Raw genomic sequence first — 19,868 nt, 5'->3', positions numbered from 1 at the left:
CAGCCCCCATGGCCAGAGAGGGCCACCACCTAGCACACACCCACGCCCCACGCAAGGGCGCAGGGAACACACCGCCTTCTCTCCCCCGGCCTCCACACCTCTGCTGCAAGGCTCCCTCTCCCTGGAACGCCTCCTCCCCCGCCCTATTCCCCCCCCCCCACCCCGTGCCTCTAGCAAACTCCTACTCATTCTTCTGCCCTGGCTCTAACCAAAGTCACTTCACCCGTGAAACACTCCAGACTACCCTCCAAGGCCTGACTTAGTCATCCTCTCTTCTCCGCTCCCACCTCCTCTTTCCTTAGCCCTGAGTAATGGCTCAAAATAGCAGCTGGTGTCTTCTGAGTACTCGCTGTGTGCCAGGCACGGAGTGAGCTTTATCTCCTTTAATCATCACACCCAGGCTGAGCCTTGGCCTGGAAGGCGTCCCATGACCCTCAGCTCCCCCCGCCTCCACCAGCCAGAGAAACACAAGGATCACTTTTTCATCTCCAGTGTCCCTGAGAGGCCACCCCTGTCACCCTATTTGAAATTTTCCTTTTCCTTCTACACCTCCCCCCACCCCCAAGCTCCCTAGGCCTCCGCATCCCCCTTCCCGGCTTTATTTTTCTCCATAGCTCTTATCACTAACACGCTATATTTTGTAATTAATTAACTTGTGTATTCTGTCTCTCTCCTCCCCTGGAAAGTCAGCTCCAGGAGGCCAGGGATTGTGTCATGTCTTTGCTACTACTGTATCTTTAACCATCTAGACAAGTATCTGGCACAAAATAGACACTCAATAAATATTTACTAATTCAAAACAGGTAGATATTCTCACTATCTTCATTTCACTCCTGAGGAAGGTGGTCTTCAGAGAGATGAAGATGTGTGCCCACAGTTCCACAGCTGGTTAGTGATGGAGCCAGATGTGAGCTCTAGGCTTGTCAGCTCCGGCAAACCTCCCCCCTCACCTACTCCGCACATCGCTTCCAGAAGACATCTCTCCAAGGGTCTGACTTCTCAGCTAGACGCTGGATTCTTAGAGGCAAGAACTTGATCATATTCATAGTATTGTCTCTGCCTGATCCTTAGTAGGCATTCAAGGATGCTTGCTGAGCAAATGTCTATGTGAAGTTCTAGATGGTAGAAATCAAACCTTCATTCTTTTTTTTTTTTTGAATTACTCTTTAACTCCATGCCAAGGACCATATTGTATACACAGTTGAGGCTTAATAAATACTTATTACATTAATGAATTCTATTATGGCAGTAGGTAATAAAAATAATTAGACAGCAATTATGACAATAATAGGTAACATTTAAGGAGTCCTTACTCTGTGCTGGGTCCTATCCTAAGTGCTTTGTACATGAATGAAGACAAATAATGCTCCTATTATCCTGATTTTACAGGTGAGGAAACCGAGGCTCAGAGAGCTTAAGAACTTGCCCAAGGTCGCACAGGTAGGAAATGCCAGAGGCAGGAGTGAAGGTAGGCATCTGGGAATCACGTTCTTAAGGACTCCTCTAGGCTGCCTCTCGGCCTCTCTAAGAGGTGGCCACTAAAAGGTCACCCCGTGAGAAAACAAGAAGAATGGTTTATTACACATTTCTGTTTTATTTCAAAGAATTTCTTGAAATTCTACCAAAGGCTTTGGTAGGCAATACTATGTGCTAAATAATAACTGCCAATGTTCTCACCGAACCTGATGGTTTGCAGAGCAGTTTCATGTATAGTTTCTCATCTGAGGAGAGAATCTGAGGCTCTGAGTAGTTAAACGAACAGGGTCAAGGTCACCCAGCCAGCAAGGGGCAGAGCAAGGGCTCAAATTAACAGCTATCACTTAAAAAAAATTAAGACCTCAGGGCCTCCAAGTATAAAGCTCTTCCATGCTCCTTAAAAGCAAATAAGATAGTTCATGGGGAAGGCACTTAGCACAGTTCCCAGCACCAGGGTGGACCCTCATAAATGTTAGTTATCACCATCTTCATCAACACGTCCTAGGAAGTGGAATATTTTAGCTGATGACTGCTGCCTGCCTATTGACCCTGATGGAAAGGTTACGCTTTTCATTCTAGTTCATCCCTGGTATGAACTAATTGAAATAGTGATCAATCTCCGTTATCCCCGGGATACACAGAATGTTAAGAGCTGGAAGGGATTGTGAAGATGATCTCATCCGTCTGCATTTACAGATGGAGAAATTGAGTCCCAGAGAGAGAAGAGGTCAGAAAGCAAGCTCCTCAAGGGCAGGGCTCATGCACAGTGCCTGGCACATGCTGCCTCCCATGAAGATGGGTTTTTAAGTAAAATGGCATTTAGTTTCTTACAGGCTACAGGAGATAATTCATTCGTTTCCCGAGCTGTGAGTGTAACAAGCTATTAACCAGAAAACGGATCATGTGACTTAATTCCAACTCTGCAAAGGGCTTAAAATGCTTTGGTGAGTAGTCTGAGATTCATAAATGTACACTTCACCTCTCTCTCAAAGAATTATTAACCAGCTCCATCAAAACTGGCACTTGAGCGATCAAGGAGAAAAAGAGCTGGCAAGAGAAACTTCTTGAAAAAATTCTCACCACCATTATACGTGACTTCTTGCCACCTCTTTTTTTCCCCCCTAAGAGGAGGAAGGAAAGAAATAAGTATTGTTATGCAAGATGTAAATCAGTAAAATGAATTGTGGAAAATTACAAGCTCTTTCCACCTCACAAGGTAAATTTCAAACAGACACAAGAGTTGTGTTAAGTTGTAGAAGAACTAAAGACAGAAAGTATTGGGAAGAGGGATAAAGCAGAAATGGAACCCTCACTAGCTTCTTTCAGTGGGTGGAGATGGGCTGGGGGGGGGAGATATGACAGTGTGTGGGTGTGATAATCATTCCCAACTAATGATTTTGTGACCCTGTAATTTACAGAATCTGTGTCATCCACTCACTTTGCTTATCTCCCTAACTCACTGAGTATTAATTCTCCCAGGCCTGGGACTAGCTTTTCATCCCCCACGTAGGACTTGATCAGCTTTAGCTTGAGGATTTGGGGGTGGGGAGGGAGGATGGAGAGAAATGAGATTAGGGTTCAGTCTTCAAACCAAAGAAACAATAATATAAACTCTTCTCTGTTTCTCCTGTTTCTCTGGGCTTCATACTTCTTGAGAAAGGCTGAATTTCAGGCCCTGCGAACAAACGTGTGCCCGGAACCGTCTCGGAATGAAAGGGCTCCCCTCCTCCACACCACCTTTATCAAATTCTGACTATTTTCCACATTCCTTCCTTACACAGCCCAGGCGCACTTGTGACGCAGGCCTCAGAGCACATTCCACTTAGGAGATCCAGAAAGCTCGGGCCCAGGCCTCCCTTCTAGAAAGGAAAGTCCAAGAGGGATGCCACACCCCGGGGGAGGACAGAGAGGATGTGACGACACCTCCAGGAATGCAGGGCCCACGCAGGTGTGTTGGCACCCATTAACTTCCTTTTTAAAAAGGGGCTTGATAAATCAGTACCGATAACAGTAATAAAGCTCCACCACCCAGCAATAGCTCCCACAGAACTAGGGCCCATCATGTGTCCCTGGCAGCTGGGGGTTGGGAGGTGACAGCTGAGAACAGAGATCCCAGTGGTCCCTGGGAGTCCCTGAGACCTTTTCAGGTGAGTCTCAAAGCCCAAACTATTTTCACAATACTAAGATGTCACTTGCTCTTCTCACCTTCCTTGTCAGACAGGTATACAATGGAATTTCCCAGAAGGGACGGGACATGTGATGATATCATCACCCTGATGACTATTGGAATGTGTGCTTGTGTATTATTGTGTTTTAAACATTTCTCAATTTCAATTTTAATACAATGAAATATATGTTGAAAGACATATCACACATAAACACAATACCTGGAGGCACTCCACAATTTTTAAGAGTATTAAGGGGTCTTGAGCCCAAACTGCCATGCCGCCCCATCACAGCACCACACTTCATTTCCAGTTTAGCTTGAGTCACATAGTAGGTGCTTTTGAACAGGGGGTAGAGAAGGCAGTTTTATTATTACTCAGCTTGGGATGGGATCCTTTCCATCTGGACTTCCACCCAAAATGGCCAGAAAAACTTTAAATTCCCCCACGAATATTTGGTGGACTGAACCCCTCAGGGGGAAAGATGGGTTTCTCGCCTTTGAACCCAGGTGGGGTAAAGTTAGTATGGAGAAATCACCCTGCTCAGCTCCAGCACCCAGCAGAGACATATCTGAGCAGCTGCTAGGAGTCAGGTAGGTGCTACTGCTCCACAGTGAGCAAAGCAGACGGGTCCCTGCCTTTCCAGAGCCGTCATTCTCGGGCAGGAGCAGATTACTCCCAAAACACATGGGGAAACCGGAACTTGACACAAGTGCTGGGAAGGAGGGGTGCAAAGTGTGAGGAGGGATTGGAGGCATGAGATAAGGGGAGGAAGCCTCGGGGAGACTCAGGTGGAATGCAGCACCCTAACCAGATCTTCTTGGCCATTTCAGGTTAGAAACCCCCCCCCGCCCCCCCGCCGGCCCAGGTCCAGCTCACAGGAGGGTTCCACAGCTCTTTGATGAGCCGCAGTGCCATGAAGAGCCCCCTGCAGGTGGGGAGGAGCGTTGGGGGGTCTCCTCCTCACCTCCCCAGCATGGCCAGTGCTGAAAAGGGCCCCTGGGAGAAGAAACCCAGCTCTGGGGCATTTCGAGAGGAGTCAAGTCTTTTGTTATCAGGGACATAGCTCGGTCATTCCACTGGGGGGAGGGGGACAAAGACGATCTGGAGGCTGTCATTGGTGGACACAACGAATAGCCCAGAAACGGCTGGAGGGAGAGGAAGACTTCAGAGGTTAAAAATAAATTAAACAGAAAAGAAAAAAAGAAAGCCCTGGAGGGCCGGTCTAGAAGTACTCGGGGAAGCCGGACCTTCGAGGAGCCATCCCGAGCGTCTGCCCACTTTCCCTCCCTCCCAGCGGCCACTCGACCCCATGGGACTTGACGGACTGCAGAAAGAGTCTCTACCAACAAAACTAAGCCAGTAGAGCCCTGAGATTCTTCCCCAGTGACTGTTGCAGAGGCGGGAAAACTTGAATTTTGTAATCAGAGTTGCAGCCAGACCCCTAAACGACGCAAATGGGTGGTGGAGGGGCATAGTTGCACGCTGCAGCATCCCAAAGTGGAAGGGAGATAAGGGGTGGCAGAAACCTAGCAGCCCCACCCCGCCTCCGCACCAGCCGGGCCTCGCCTCCCATTCCCCGGCGGCGCGCGAGCCGGGTCCGGGGCAACCAGGCGCGCGCCTGCGCGTGCGCAAAAGGCCTAGCCGCCCTCGTCTCCAGGTGCGCTCGCGCTTCCGGCCGGCCTCCCCGGGGCGGAAACTCCAGGGCCTGCGCATGCGCTTTCCAGCTCTCCTGCTAGGTCGGGAGAGGAGGTCCACGGCTTCAGGTGATCCCGCCCCTCCCTCGCAGCGCGGGACCAATCGTACGGCGGCGGGCGGGACTTTCGAGGAGGCGGCCCGCCCACGCGCTGCGCGAGGCGTGTATCGATTGGTTGGCGCTGGGGGCGCAGGTGCGCGCTTCCCATTGGGTGTGGGCGGAGCGCGAGCCGCCGAGGCGTCTACGGAGGCTGCAGGTGAGCGCGCGCACGTGCCGCGGCTCCCGCCCGGCTGGGGTGCGCGCGCGCGGGCTCGCGGGGGAAGCGGCTGAGAGCTAGGCTGCGGCGCCTGTCCCCTGTGCTCCGCCCCCTCCTCCTCCTTCGCCGTCGCGGCCGTCGCCGAGGCCCGGAGGGAGGGAGCCGCGTTCCCGCCCACCGCGCCGCCAGTCTCACCCTCGGTCCCACCGCGTGAGGAGCCAGCCAAGCGGAGCTCTGCGCGGAGACCCGAGCCGCGGTCGCCCCTCTGCAGGTGCCTGTGAGGAGGCGCCTGGGCCGCAGCCGAGTCCCGAGCCCGCCGGCCGCACACTCGCTCCCCGCGCTCCAAGGGGCGGCCCGGCTGGAGGAGGCCGTTGCGGGCCAGGCCTCAGGATGAACCGCAGCCACCGGCACGGAGCGGGCAGCGGCTGCCTGGGCACTATGGAGGTGAAGAGCAAGGTGCGCGGGGCCCGGGCTGGGCGGAGCGGCCGGCTAGATGGGGACCGGCAGCCAGGGCCTTGAGGGGGGGTGCTCCCGGGGGAGGCCAGGGGCTGGCCGGGGACGGCCTGAGGAGCTGCCCGCTGTCTGGGACCGTGGTGGGCGCGGTGGTGGGATTTGGAGGCAGGAGATGGTGGATAATACGCTTGCTGTGAAGAGGACGAGCGTGGGGGGTTGTGTCTGCTCCTGCCCCAGGTAGGGAGGAGATCAGCTGAGCGCTTAATCTACCTCTTTAAAAATCATTCCTGTTCAAGGATGAGGGTAAGGGCCGAGGTATAGCCGAGGAGGATGGGAGGCGTTTGAGCGCAGCGTGGTACGAAAGGTTTGGAGGAATTCTACCTCCTGGCCTCTGAGTAAAGAGTATTTGGAACACCCGTGGTCACAAAATGTTACCCCTTTCTGTGGCTCAAGGGTGCATCAAGTGGTGAAGGAGAGAGCCCAGGGAACTCAAGAGCCCTTGTAAAGTTAGCTTTGCTTCCTGCTTAGAGATTTTTCTAGCACTAACTTTGGTATGCATTTAATCTATATTTTAACACTATCGCCTTCCGTTTGAGTAGCACTTCACAGTTTGAGTCTGGGTGCTCTCTTCATTCCATCCTGCTACCTTTTCACATCAAGTGTTTTCACTCTTGACCAACGGTATGCCAATCTGCTGATAATTACGTCGGTATCCACTGAATTCCTAAATTGCAGGGCTCCCTGAGCGGGACGGTGTATAGGGATTAGTGAGGGAATGCTTTCCAACGGGGGTTTTGAGATGGAATTTGAAGATGATCGGCGGCCACGGGAACATTTTCAGCAAGCATTTCATGAATCGAAGAGCCAAAGGGGACTTAGATAATCTAGTCTGATTCTCTGAGAAGACGGGGGCTCAGAAAGCTTATGACTTCGACAAGCTGTGCTTTTTATGACAAAACCTTAAAACCCTTTTACAAAATAAGTTTTAGGCTTTATAGAATAGAAAAGAGAGGACACGGGCTGGGCCCTGAGAACATTGAAAATAAGAGTTGGGAAGATCAAAACACATGAAAGAATAGGAGAAAAGTAAAAGCATATCAACTTTAAAAATAATGAAACATCATTGAATGTAAGACTACGGGGTGGGGTAGGGGGGAGAATGCAAAATCCAGGAGTGATTTTCAGTGACGTAGAGTAGGGAAGGCTCCCTGAAGCCTGTGGGTAGAATGGTTTTTATTATCTGGAGTTGATAAGCAAAGTTCTGTAAGTTGCTGTAACTGAGATGATCACATCAAGAGTATCTGCATTCATTTTTCACATTATTTTAAAATGTTGTTTTCGACTTGTGTATCAGGATAGGCACTAGTTAAGAAACCCTTCTGCTTAATAAGAATAGAAATGTAGTTATAGCAGTTTCACGAATATGCTGTCTCCTGTGTCCTCCGTGGAACTGCCATAGCAAATTGAAGTGACACGCTTGAACTAAGGGTTAAGATAACTCGAAATATATAGAGCTTTTCCTCTAGCAGTATAGTGGTGGTAGTGGTTCCGTGCCCAATGGTTGAACCTTCTCATGGCATTTCTGTTATAAATCTAGTTTGGGTTTGTGGGAGTTGAGGTTAAGAAAAGAAAGACATTTATGATGTTGCATAGTCTTAAAATTCAGTTTGTGGTCCTAATCTTGGTAGCAAGTATTTAATTTTTTTATCATAGGAAAAAATGAGTAGGGATTCTAGGTGTTCTGATAAATACAGTTAAATGGTAATCTATCTCTCAGACTAGGAAACCTCGAGCCCTTGGGGACTGGAATTTCAGGCTTTCTGCCCTTCTCTTCTGTCAACTGGTTTGTGAATCTTTCCCATACTACCCATTATATATTTGACCTGCCATACTGGACTTCTGGTGAACCGTGTCTCTTAAATAGAATCAAGGCATTCTGAGAACCTGCATCTCATAAAGTGTGGTCCCACTAGTGTTCTAGCTGCTGATAAATAGGCACAGTAGAGGTGCTGTTTCTAGTGTGTCAGTGACACCTTATGTTTTAAATATATATTTATTTTTAATGGATTAGATAAAACACTTCGCATCTCTACCATTTAAAAAATATTTGGACAGATGTGTGAAACAATACTTCCTTTTTCACTGCTTTGGTGATATCACAGCTTTTTACAAAGCTGGTCGCTAAGAGGTTGTAACCACAACTTGGTGATGTACAGATCCACGTTTCAGGATTTCTTTTTCTTCTGCATAGAAAACAGTGTCAACGTCATATCTTTGCTCATGGAAGGGGAAAATGGTACAAATAAAGTAATGGATAATGCAAATATAACTATAGTTAAGTTGTGATACCAGTTACCGTGTGACTTTTCTTTGGTAACTGATTTATCTTCCTGTTTCTCCATAGTTGGAAAAGCTCTTAATAATCAAGGTCATGTCCTTTAATAACCTTAGGTTATTAAACATTTGGAATAGTCTTTGAGCTGTACATTTCCTAGTTATTATTCATGGGCAAACAATATTAAAATTAAGTTTTCATTTCTACAGTGTACCAAAAGATGCTGGGAGACAGGTGTCCATACACATTCTGGGTGACCAAGGCAAACTAGACCAGGCTAAAAAAAGTTATAATAGTTGTTGATTGGGTCTTAATGTTATCTCTATTTTAGTATTTTTCTTCATGTAGTAAAAAGTTCTCTTAATCCTATTGTTTTGCTGCAAGAAGCATAACAATTTCTCTTTTTTTTTTTTTCCTGCTAACATTGCAAAAGGGCACATCTACTTGTGAAGCCATACAATTTTCCATTGTTTTTATCATAACATTTAAGCAAGAGAAAAAAATGTTGAGCAAAGAATTTTTATCCACAAGCTTTAGCAAAAACATTGCAGCCCTAAAATATTCAATTATTAGATGTTACTCCCATTCACCAGGGGAAGTAATAAAACCCTGAGATGAAGCAGAAAGCACTAGGATGTTGTGATACCAGAATAAAGAAAATGGAGAAGAAACTATGACTTTTTATAACATCATAAGACTAACTCTGATATGAAGGGTGTTCCCCAGTTATTATTTACTTTGAAACGTGAAGGTGTGACTACACTTTTTGAGTGCTTTAGGTATGAGTCACCTTATTTTCTTGACAGATGTTAGTGTTTATGTTTCAGGAATGTGTTTTGGAAACTTTTAATTTGTTAGAGGTAAGAAGTGGTTTTAGTAATTTTTTAATTTAAAACTAGTGAGTAGTGTGGGTATAAGCAAGGCAGATGAACTTCTTCGAGATAGCAAAAGCAGTGAGTTCAGAGAGACCATGGGATCCTTAGGAAAGTGAATTGACACATTTGTAACCTGCTCAAATTATTCTGATAGAGACTTTCTCTGCAAGATGCTTAAGGCTGTCTTAGTGGTACATTAGTGTTTCTTGCCAATAATAGATATTTAGAGGAAAAACGAGTTCAGTGGTCAAACACATTTGGCAAACATTTGTTTAAAAACTTTTTTTTTTTTTTTTTTTTTTTAATCAACCACAGGACTTAACTGAGCCTTTAATATCTGGTCTCCACAGTGATTCCTAAGAGTGTAATTATAGTTATGTAACATTTCCCAAACTTGTGTGACTGGGGCACTTTTTGCGGAAGGCTGATGAATCTTTCTTACGTTTCCACATTTGAGGAAATGCCGTGCTAGTCTCATGGTTAAGTCATGGATCCTGTTTATTATGGACTAGATGAAGCCAGTCCTTCGTGCTGAATAAGAACCACTTAAATAATTTGGCATTTGGAAGGCAGAGGTGTGAATCTAGAGTAGGGAAGCAGACCTGAGAACGAGAATTGTGGAGATAAATATTGGGCATGATGGAAGTGTCGTCCTCCCTGTTTGTGTGATCCCTTAATGCCTTTCAGATAGCTATTCTCTTTCCCCACTAATTGCTGAGCTCTGGTGCAGGCCTGAGCCTTTCATTCTATGGGGCCTAGCACTGTGCCAAGCATGTAAACACTTTTGCTTTAATTGGAGAGTTGTAAGACATAATATTTAATGTATTGGTAAAGCTGCGTGTTTTTTTTTAAGATTAACATAGGGAAGACACTTCTTATCTCTAGACCTGTTTCTTGTATGATATACCTCCATTTGTATCGTACCTTAGTGCCAAGAAGCTCAAAGTCCTTTTTGTATATGTTGCTGTTAATTCTTGCCACTTCCTGTGAAATTGTAATTCCTTTTATGGGGGAGGAAACTTAGATGCTTTTTGCTACCAGTCAAAATAAAGACTTAGGAACATCTTTGTTACCCCATGGCCTGAGTGAGGAGCAGATACTGCTGTCAGGATCTGGGCTCCAGACAGGGTTTGTTTGAGCTGAGTCACTCTGCAGGACAGTCCCCAGTGAGGCCTGGGTACCCCAGGGATTAAGTTGAGCCTGCATCTCTTGAAGGGAATGCCCTTCAGAGATGCAGCAGTGAGCAGACACATTCCTGTGCCTTCCTTATGTTGTTTTATCGCCTGATAATGAGGTTTCTGACAATAGACTGTGTTATTGGAACTGTCTTCTTCGTTAAGGGAAATAATACTGTGCCTGTGAATTTTTCTGTCATGCATTTTAAGATTGGATCCTGTTACCTTTTTTAAAATTAATATGTTTATTTATAGTTTGGAGCTGAATTTCGTCGGTTTTCACTGGAAAGATCAAAACCTGGAAAGTTTGAAGAGTTTTATGGATTACTGCAACATGTTCATAAGATACCCAATGTTGACGTTTTAGTAGGCTATGCAGACATTCACGGAGATTTACTACCTATAAATAACGATGATAATTATCACAAAGCTGTTTCAACGGCCAACCCACTGCTTAGGATTTTTATACAAAAAAAGGGTAAGTAACAATGTTTAGAAAAATTGTTTTAGAATTAGAAGTTGTTTATTTTCCTCATTGATAGGATACACAGAATTCACTAGAAATTTAATGAATAGACATTTTGTGTGAATCTTCTTACCATATTAACTAACAAGTGAGTTAAAACATCTGTGATATTATTGGTTTAATTGACATCTTTACACTTCACTAAGTATACTTTGGAAAGATTGTGGGGTTTTTTTAAAATTTATTTTTATTTTATTTTTGGCTGCGTTGGGTCTTCATTGTTGCATGCAGGCTTTCTCTAGTTGCGGCGAGCGGGGGCTACTCTTCATTGTGGTGCACGGGCTTCTCATTGCGGTGGCTTCTCTTGTTGTGGAGCACGGGCTCTAGGGGCGCGGGCCTCAGTAGTTGTGGCTTGTGGGCTCTAGAGTGCAGGCTCAGTAGTTGTGGCGCACAGGCTTAGTTGCTCCTCGGCGTGCGGGATCTTCCCAGACCAGGGATCGAACCCGTGTCCCCTGCATTGGCAGGCGGATTCTTAACCACTGCACCACCAGGAAAGTCCGAAAGATTGTGGTTTTAATTACTTTATAACCTCTTAGATTTTTTTAAAATGGAAATTAGGAATTTATTGAATCTTCACTTTGTTGAATGGAATTTTGTCCATTCAGAAAGATGTGGTAGAAAGAGTATGACTTTGGAGTCAGGGAAACATTCTACTTTTTTGATAGCAACTAACTTTGAAATACTGTATGCACCACTTAATAGGTACCTGAAGGAAAACTGTTTATTCTTCCTGGGTCGCAGTGTCTTTATCTATAGAATGAACATACTATCTCATAGGATTACTAGGAAGTTTAAATGAGCTCAGTGCAGTGCTCTGGCATGTAGTATGCCTCCGGTGAATATTTTCTTTCCTTTTAAGGCATTTTTCACAGAAATAAAACTAGTGAATTATCTGGAAAATCAGAGAGCAAGTCATTATTTTGGAAGAATGTAAACATTGATATTGGTCTTGCAAAAGAACATTTTAAAATAACCACTCTATATGGCACGAATTGAAATGTATTTTGAGCCCTAAAACTTTTAACTTTGTGGCCTCCTCCGTGTGTGTGTTTATCTGTGTCTGCCTGTAGATGGGCATGATGTGTGCCATTTATTCCTTTGTCTTTGGTAAATGAAGAGGTTTGGAAAGGCAACATGAGAGCCACAAGCCCAGTACTGGTGGGATAATCAAAGCCTTACTGTGTTTGTAAACCAACCCAGAAAGCAGTTTGAGAAAGTGGGTAGAAATTACCCTTGAAGGTGAAACTTCATTTCCAATCAGTTGATAAGCATTGGACCACTCCTAGGGCTTTGAAATTCCACTGATTGTGTATCTTTGCTTCTGGGTTTGGAGGAACTAAAGTCCGCCAACAAAATAAACCTCCAAGGGTAGGGTAACATATCTGTATCACTTGACTATTTACGAGATACTTTACAAACACACAAATTCATTTTCCCAAAGACCCCTAAGATGGATTTCCTAGGTATGTGACAGGGGTGTGGTACAATTAGAGTGTTACTTCAGGAAGACTCATTTGGCTGTTCAGGATGAATTGGAGTATGCAGCAGTCTTACAGGAGAGAGCAAGGAGCAGGGGGGTGAGAGATGCTGAGAAGCTGCCCCGGCAGGAGACCAGGTGAGGAAGATAAAGGGGAGGATCTGAGAGTCACTGCGCTCCCCCCTGGATGGCAGAGGGTTGAAGAGGAGTCCAGAGGAAAATAGCTTTCTGGATTTGAGCCTGATGGTGCCATAAAACAGGTACAGTCTGGAAGAGAGATTGACTTGAAAAGAAAATTGGTTTGGTTATATATAGGCCAAAAAAGCTTATCTGGCTGGCGAGTTTCAACCTTGTCCCGTAGGACATCAGAAATGATGGGCTGGAGCTCAGGGTGGAAATCTAGAGGCTGATCAAAGAGCTGAAAGTCTGCAGAAAAGTGATAGTTGAAATTTTGGGGAGTGGACATTAGGGCTAGCTGAGATGAAGAGCAGGGATGGTTCTTAGAAAGCTATGTATAGAATGTTGGAGAAGGAAGAGGAGAAGACAAAACATTGGAGTGGAACTTGTCATTTTAAGCAGAATAATTTAAATCATTATTGTTGAATAGAAGGCCTGTCTTGTTAGCAGTTGTAATTTTCATTACAAATTTGCTGTTTGGAACATGTATTTAAATATAGAATGACTATTTTTAAACTACTGCCATCTGACAAAACTTGTTGGATTATCCCCTTCCTTAGAAAGATTATAGGTGTTGGATTATACTACCACATGTTTTTGTTCCTGGAATTGTAACACTTACGTGATCACAGGATTAATCCTAACATCTTTTAAGGGTGGTTATCTTCTGCTATTTCCTTTTCAAATATGTTTAGATGTAAACAAAAGTTTTCTATGCTGTAGAGGTAAATAACCCTCTACAGCATAGAAAACTTTTGTTTACATATATTCATAGCCCTTAGAATTTGATTTAGAAATAGGCAGTGTGTTCAACAGAAAATTTTTGTTTTTAAACATGTAACTTTGGGACATCCCTGGTGGTCCGGCAGTTAAGACTCCACGCTTCCACTGCAGGGGGGCGCAGGTTCAATCCCTGGTCGGGGAACTAAGATCCCGCATGCCACCCGGTGCGGCCAAAAAAAAAAAAAAGTAACTGTAATACAAATATGACTTAAGCAAAACATGAAAAGTCAGTCAGTCGATTCATTCCTGCTGAAAACCCTCCAATGGTTTCCGTTGCATCCAGAATAAAATCCGTCCTGATTTGTGCCCCACAGCGTCTCCTTCCTCCATTCTCCCACTCCCACCTCTCAGCAACCACACTGGCTTGCTTTCTGTCCCTAGGACTCAGCGGGCTTGTTGCTGTCTCTGTGCTTCTGCACTTGCTGTTCCTTCTGTAAGGAACGCTTTTCCTGCAGCTGGTCCCATGGCTGCCTCCTCAGTTCTCAGCTCAGATGACTTTCTCAGAGGGGCCTCTTCTGACCACCCTAGCTAGAGCCCCCCAACCTCCACCTTTACCAGATTACCCTCTGATTATTTAGGTAGAGTTAACATGTTTGTTGTCTGTCTTACAGTTACACAGTGCCCTGTAGTTCGTGATGATACTTTTTTTCTTTTAAACAAAGCTCAGCAGATGCTTAAGTAGAAAGCTGATTTTACTTAAACTTTAATAAACATTAAATTCAGGAAACTAATGTAAAACATGGCATTAAGTACAGTTACATTTTCTTGCTTAATTACAACACATTTTCTGTTTTACTGGCCTGTTGCTTCCAATTTAGGAACCAGTAGGGCAGCAGTTGCACTTGATGTGGCACCAAGCGATATTTTTAAAAGACAGATATGAAAACGATTTTAAATTTTAAAACCATGTGACCTTTTAAAATCTGATACCCTCTACCAAATAAAGCTTCTTTGAAGTGAAAGCTCACAATTGAATGAAGGCATAAACCACTTCATAGCTTGAACTCGGGGGTAGCGTCGTTGCATATCTTGAAAAGTTTTATGTTTTACAATAATTTATTGTTAGAGGAAAAAACCCAGACTCTATTTCCAGGGCTGTTATTGTGGAAGCAAAAACAAAACAAAAAACCTGATATTTTAAAAGTTACTTTCGCAGAGGATCCTAGGGCTTTTGCCAGCCCCCTCCCCCTGTCAGAGTTTAGAATTTCCTCACTTATTTGAGGGAAAAAGAGAGTTTTTCTTCTCTTGTTGTTCAGGTGGTTATTGTATGGTAAACAATCTCAGAAAATATTTAAAGGGTGCCCCTTTAGAAAAAGTACTCAGGTCATTCCTGTAGGTTTGGAATGCAGCCAGGGAAATGTGTATTTTTTAAAAGCCTGTTGTGATGATCAGCCAAGTCTGAGGCCCATTGACCTGCACGGACTTCTCGCCAGATCTGATCAGAATACCTACACCACAGCTTCTTGCTGTGTCACAGTCTGTTTCTGTGTGCCATCAGACAGACGCATTTGCATCATGGGTTTATTCGAAGGAGTATGTTGGAAACACCAGAAGGGCCTTGCTTTAAGCCTCATCTGCCTTAGGACGTGGCCTTGTGGCCCAGACGCCTGGAACTGGGCAGCCACTTAAACTGTCTCTTAGAACTTTACTGTGCATTGGATGTTATTTGGGAGATGTATTTTAAGGTTCTATTTTAGTGAGTCAGGGTTTAATTTAGAAATGGTTTAAGGAGTATACATTTTAATAGTAAATTGTAAAAAGTAGTTTAACAGAAGGTACGGCCCCAGAAATAAAAAAATTAAATAAAATAAAAAGAAGAAATTGTGGAGTAACAGCTCAGAATGTGATTCCAATTGCTTATGACAGAAACCTGGGTGTCGCCTTTGACACATACCTTTTTTTCAGTCACCAAGCCTATTAAAAATGTGTTCTAATTATTTTTCAAACTTATTTCCCCATTTCCTGACACACCTTTTTATTCAGTCACCTGGCCTATTAAAAATGTGTTCTAATTATTTTTCAAACTTATTTCCCCATTCCACTGCCTCTGCTTCAGGCCAGGTACCATCCTAAATTACCTGCAGTAACCTCCTGTCTTCCCCCGCAGGTCCCTTCTCCAGCTTGCAACCAGAGTGAGCTTTGTAGAAAAGCCAAAATCCTTGGTTTTCTTCCCTTTCCCCTCAGGCTGAAGCCAGTAATCCTCCCCGCTTCCCTGGAAGCCCTGTCTGTCTGCAGGGCCCTGGCTGCGTAGACTGGGCTCGTGCTCTTCCTCTTCTCTCCCCTCCCACCCTGCCTTCTCACTGTCTCCTCCCACGACCCCATCCTGCCCGGCTCTGTATTTGTTGTATCTGCACCTGGAAGTTCTTCCCTCCCTTCTACCTGATTAGCTACTGGTTTGTTTTCCAGTCTCAGTATAAACCACACTCCCCAGAGAAGCCTTGCCTTACCCTGCAGACCCGGCCGAGTTCCCACTGACAAACTTCACAGCTCTTGGCACCTTTGTAATAATATAATGGTTTCAGGTTCTTTGTTAATTGCCGTCGCTTTTAGTCTGTAAACACCATGAAAGCAAGCACCTTAGCTGTTTTGTGCACTGGATCTGCAGCACATAGCACGATGTCTAGCCACATAGTAGCAGGTGCTTCTTAAGTATCTGGCAATTGATTTTTCTTATATTAGGAAGTGAAGGGATCTGCAGGCTTTGAATATTGCTTTAAGTGATGTTTAATCCTTTTAAAGTTGCCACATCTATTTCATTTAACCATTTTGGATTAGAACAAGTGTTGGCAAACTCAGGCTTGCTGGCTGTTTTTATAAATAAAGTTTTCATGGAACACAGCCATGATCACTCCTTTCTGTATTGCCTGTGGCTGCTTTTGCAACAGAGACCGTATGACCTGCAATACCTAAAATATTTACTGTACTACAACTCTACAGAAAAAGGTTGTCCACCCCTTGATTAGAACAGTTTCAAAAATTATTTCATTTTTCCCTGTCTTCCTACTGAACTTGAAATGGGTCATAATCTTGAACTTTCTTGATGACTCTACCATGAACTGTTAGAGTTTTGTTACTGTACACGGATGCTGCTGGGATTTATATAACGCTTTGTTTTGTTTGTTTGTTTTCAGGTTTGCTTTTTCTTCACTGTAGGCTTTTATTTTTTGTATCTGTGCCTGCCACTCACTAGTGGACCCTTACCCCTGACTGTGACTTAAGACTCTGAACTGAGGAATGAGATAACCAGGGTTTTTTGGAATTAATGTTTAAAAAGTAAGAGGCTCCGAGGGAGGCCCTTCAGGGCTCCCTTCCTCTGTGAGTAAAGCACAGGGGCTTTTTGTGTGTAAGGAAGTGAGACATCCAGTTTGGCTGTTTGGCGGCATTCCACGGGTAGATCCTTGTCTGTTTCGGTGAGCTGAGATTGTCAGGCTCGGGATAGGTGAGGTTTCACTGAGCCTATATCACATACTGTTGCATAAGCCTGGGTTTGTCAAGTGAAAGGTTGCCATGAGCCAGGATTCCAACGTTGCGTCTCTTTCTGAGTTTTGTACTTTGACAGACATGCTCAGGTGGAACGTCAGCCCTGTTCCCTGTAGATGTTCACCTTTACACTTTAAACCGACACCCTGCACCCTGGCTTTCTGCCAAAATATTTCTTTTCCCAGTGGCTGGAAACTGATTAGCTAGATGGGAGAACAAAGGTGCCTTTGTACTGGGGCATATTGCTTTTGAGAATTTAGCAGAGAGCATTCAAACAGAGTCTGGATGCGATGCCAAATTATGCAGATTTGGGGGGTTTTTTGGTCAGGTTTCCCATGAATAGGTATGTAGGCAGCTTAGTTTTGTTCTCCTTTTGTATGGTCTGGAATTTCCCATATAAAAATTGTGTGGGCTTTCTTAATTGATTGTAAAATGAAATATACAATTTTGAATAAACACATTCAGTAGAAGATCATTGTTGATAGATTTTTGGCTACATTTTGCCCAAAAGATTCTTTTGTCAGTCGATTTATTTCCCAAGCCAAATTATAAATAAATTTCTGTCTTTGTAAGAACACAGTGTAAGTACTTTCTCCATAAATGAAGCAAAATTATCCCCAGGGGGGGAAATGCCCCAAAATCAGGTACCACTAGGCTTTTTTTTTTTTTTTTTGGTTGTGCTGGGTCTTACTTGTGGCAGGTGGGCTCCTTAGTTGACATGCATGTGGGATCTAGTTTCCTGACCAGGAATCAAACCCGGGCCCCCTGCGCCAGAGTCCTAACCACTGCGCCACCAGGGAAGTCCCCAGGTACGCCTAGTCTTGTACATTTATCTGAAACTAGCTTTTGAAGAGTGTTCAAGCAGCACTGAGAAAAGAATACTGAGGTTCTCCAGGCTCTGACACACAGTGGACATTTAACATTCACTGTGTGAATTGAACATGTACGGTATTGGCCTTAGTAAGAAAACCTGGGGCCATCTGTACCTTATTTTGTACCCTTAATTTCCTGGTCTATAAAGTAAAGGTAATAATACTTAGCGATAGGGGGGCCGAGAGTCGGGTGACAAGAGACTACAAATGGAAGCCCTGTGCAGACACAGTCTAGTGATGTTACTGGTCTGTAGCAGTGATTGAGACTAGGACTTTAAACTAGTTCTTGGGATGGTGGGGGCACTTTTGTCTTCTTTATTCTTACTAAATATTTTTTTCATCCTTGGAGATTGTGACTTTTTAGTTTATCCCCATTCCAGTTATTTTTGAAATCTGATTTCACCTTTTATGCCTGCTGTTAATTCCGTTTCCTCATCCTCTGATGAGATGTGTTGTTTGTAGACTGTCTACCTCCAGCTGTGGGATTTAAGAAGATCTAGTTTTAGTGCCCTGTTTTCCCTAGTTTACATCAGAGATTATAAATTGCTGGCTTGAAGAATAAATTCAACCCCCAGACGTTATTTGCTCAAACAGGTTTTTGTTGTTATTTAATTAGGTGTCGGCATTTTAAAATGGGAAGTTTTTGTGTTTTTTTTTTTAACCTAAAAAAACAAGACTCTCTGACAAGTTGGACTGTCCACACAAATTCCTACAGTCCGTGAAGAAAAGCTGCCTGGAGCGAGAAAAGCCATGCCATTAAATGGGGCAGGAGCTCTCAGCTTTGCCAGAATCCTCACCCCTCCCTGTTGTCTCTGTCTTACACCTCACCCTCTTTCAAAAGTGGGAAAATGAAAGGTTAAGAACTCCTCCAGAAAACTGAGGGAGAGTGTATTTGCAGAAGACCAAAATTCCTGTGTTTGATATGTATTCATTTAATTACATTGTCATTTTATGTGTATTACCCATTTCGTTTAATTACAGGCAGACCTCAGATATATTGTGGGTTCAATAAAGCAAATATCGCGATAAAGCAAGTCACATGAATTCTTTTTTTTTTTTTTTTTTTTTTACGATTCTGGGGTTTGTATACATTTTATTTATGTATTCTTTTTTTAAATATTTTATTTATTTATTTATTTATTTTTGGCTGTGTTGGGTCTTCGTTTCTGTGCGAGGGCTTTCTCCAGTTGCGGCAAGTGGGGGCCATTCTTCATCGCGGTGCGCGGGCCTCTCACTATCGCGGCCTCTCTTGTTGCGGAGCACAGGCTCCAGACGCGCAGGCTCAGTAATTGTGGCTCACGGGCCCAGTCGCTCCGCGGCATGTGGGATCTTCCCAGACCAGGGCTCGAACCCGTGTCCCCTGCATTGGCAGGCAGATTCTCAACCACTGTGCCACCAGGGAAGCCCAGTCATATGAATTCTTGCACAAATTAAGCATGTAATAGCATTATGTCTAAAAAAATACATAACTCAATTTTAAAATACTTTTTTGCTAAAAAAAATGTTAACCATCACCTGAACCTTCAGCAAGTCATAATCTTTTTGCAGTAGTGATGTCAAAGATCACTGATCAAAGCGCATCGTAACAAGTATAATAATTTAAAAGTTTGAAATATTGCAAGAATTAACAAAATGTGACCCAGAGACACGAAGTGAGCAAATGCTGTTGGAAAAATGGCATCGGTAGACTTGCTCGGTGCAGGCTTGCCACAAACCTTCAATTTGTAAAAAAACACAATTATCTGCGAAGCGCAGTAAAAAGAAGTCTGCCTGTACACTGTCTGCCCGGACTCTAATACAGGTATTTGAGCTTCAAAAGTGTCCAATTTTGTGTCATTGAGTCAAATATGATAAGCATGCAAGCTGGAGGTGTTTAAACAAACATAGGGAAAATACAATGTAAATAACTTGTTTTAAATGGTGTTTAAGAATGTGTGTGCGAGGCTTATCAGAATTTCATCTGCCCTATTTAATGTTGTTTAAGTCATTGAGCTTTATCAAATTTAACTTCAACTTTTGGTAACTTTATGGTGAATACTCGAGAGGGCCACCTATTGGGCTTTTCTAGTATAGCATGTCTTACTACTACACTACATTTTCAGCTGATTGGAACAGGCTGATA

At 44.0% G+C, this 19,868-nt stretch overlaps 1 protein-coding gene across 1 annotated transcript in view; it reads left to right on the top strand.

Annotated features, from left to right (window-relative positions):
• The first annotated feature begins 5,557 nt into the window (after positions 1 to 5,557).
• The window catches only part of PARD6B (par-6 family cell polarity regulator beta), a 27,109-nt gene continuing 12,798 nt past the window's right edge, over positions 5,558 to 19,868 (top strand). Inside the window, exons 1-2 of the mRNA XM_082362728.1 lie at positions 5,558 to 6,049; positions 10,687 to 10,909. Coding sequence (XP_082218854.1) covers positions 5,984 to 6,049; positions 10,687 to 10,909 — 289 coding nt within the window. The 5' untranslated portion in view covers positions 5,558 to 5,983. The remainder of the gene's footprint in view (positions 6,050 to 10,686; positions 10,910 to 19,868) is intronic.

This window comes from Balaenoptera borealis (assembly GCF_965194805.1).
Source record: "Balaenoptera borealis genome assembly, chromosome: 16".
In the NCBI taxonomy this organism is placed as follows: Eukaryota; Metazoa; Chordata; class Mammalia; order Artiodactyla; family Balaenopteridae; genus Balaenoptera; species Balaenoptera borealis.
This window is presented reverse-complemented; position numbering and strand designations above follow the sequence as displayed.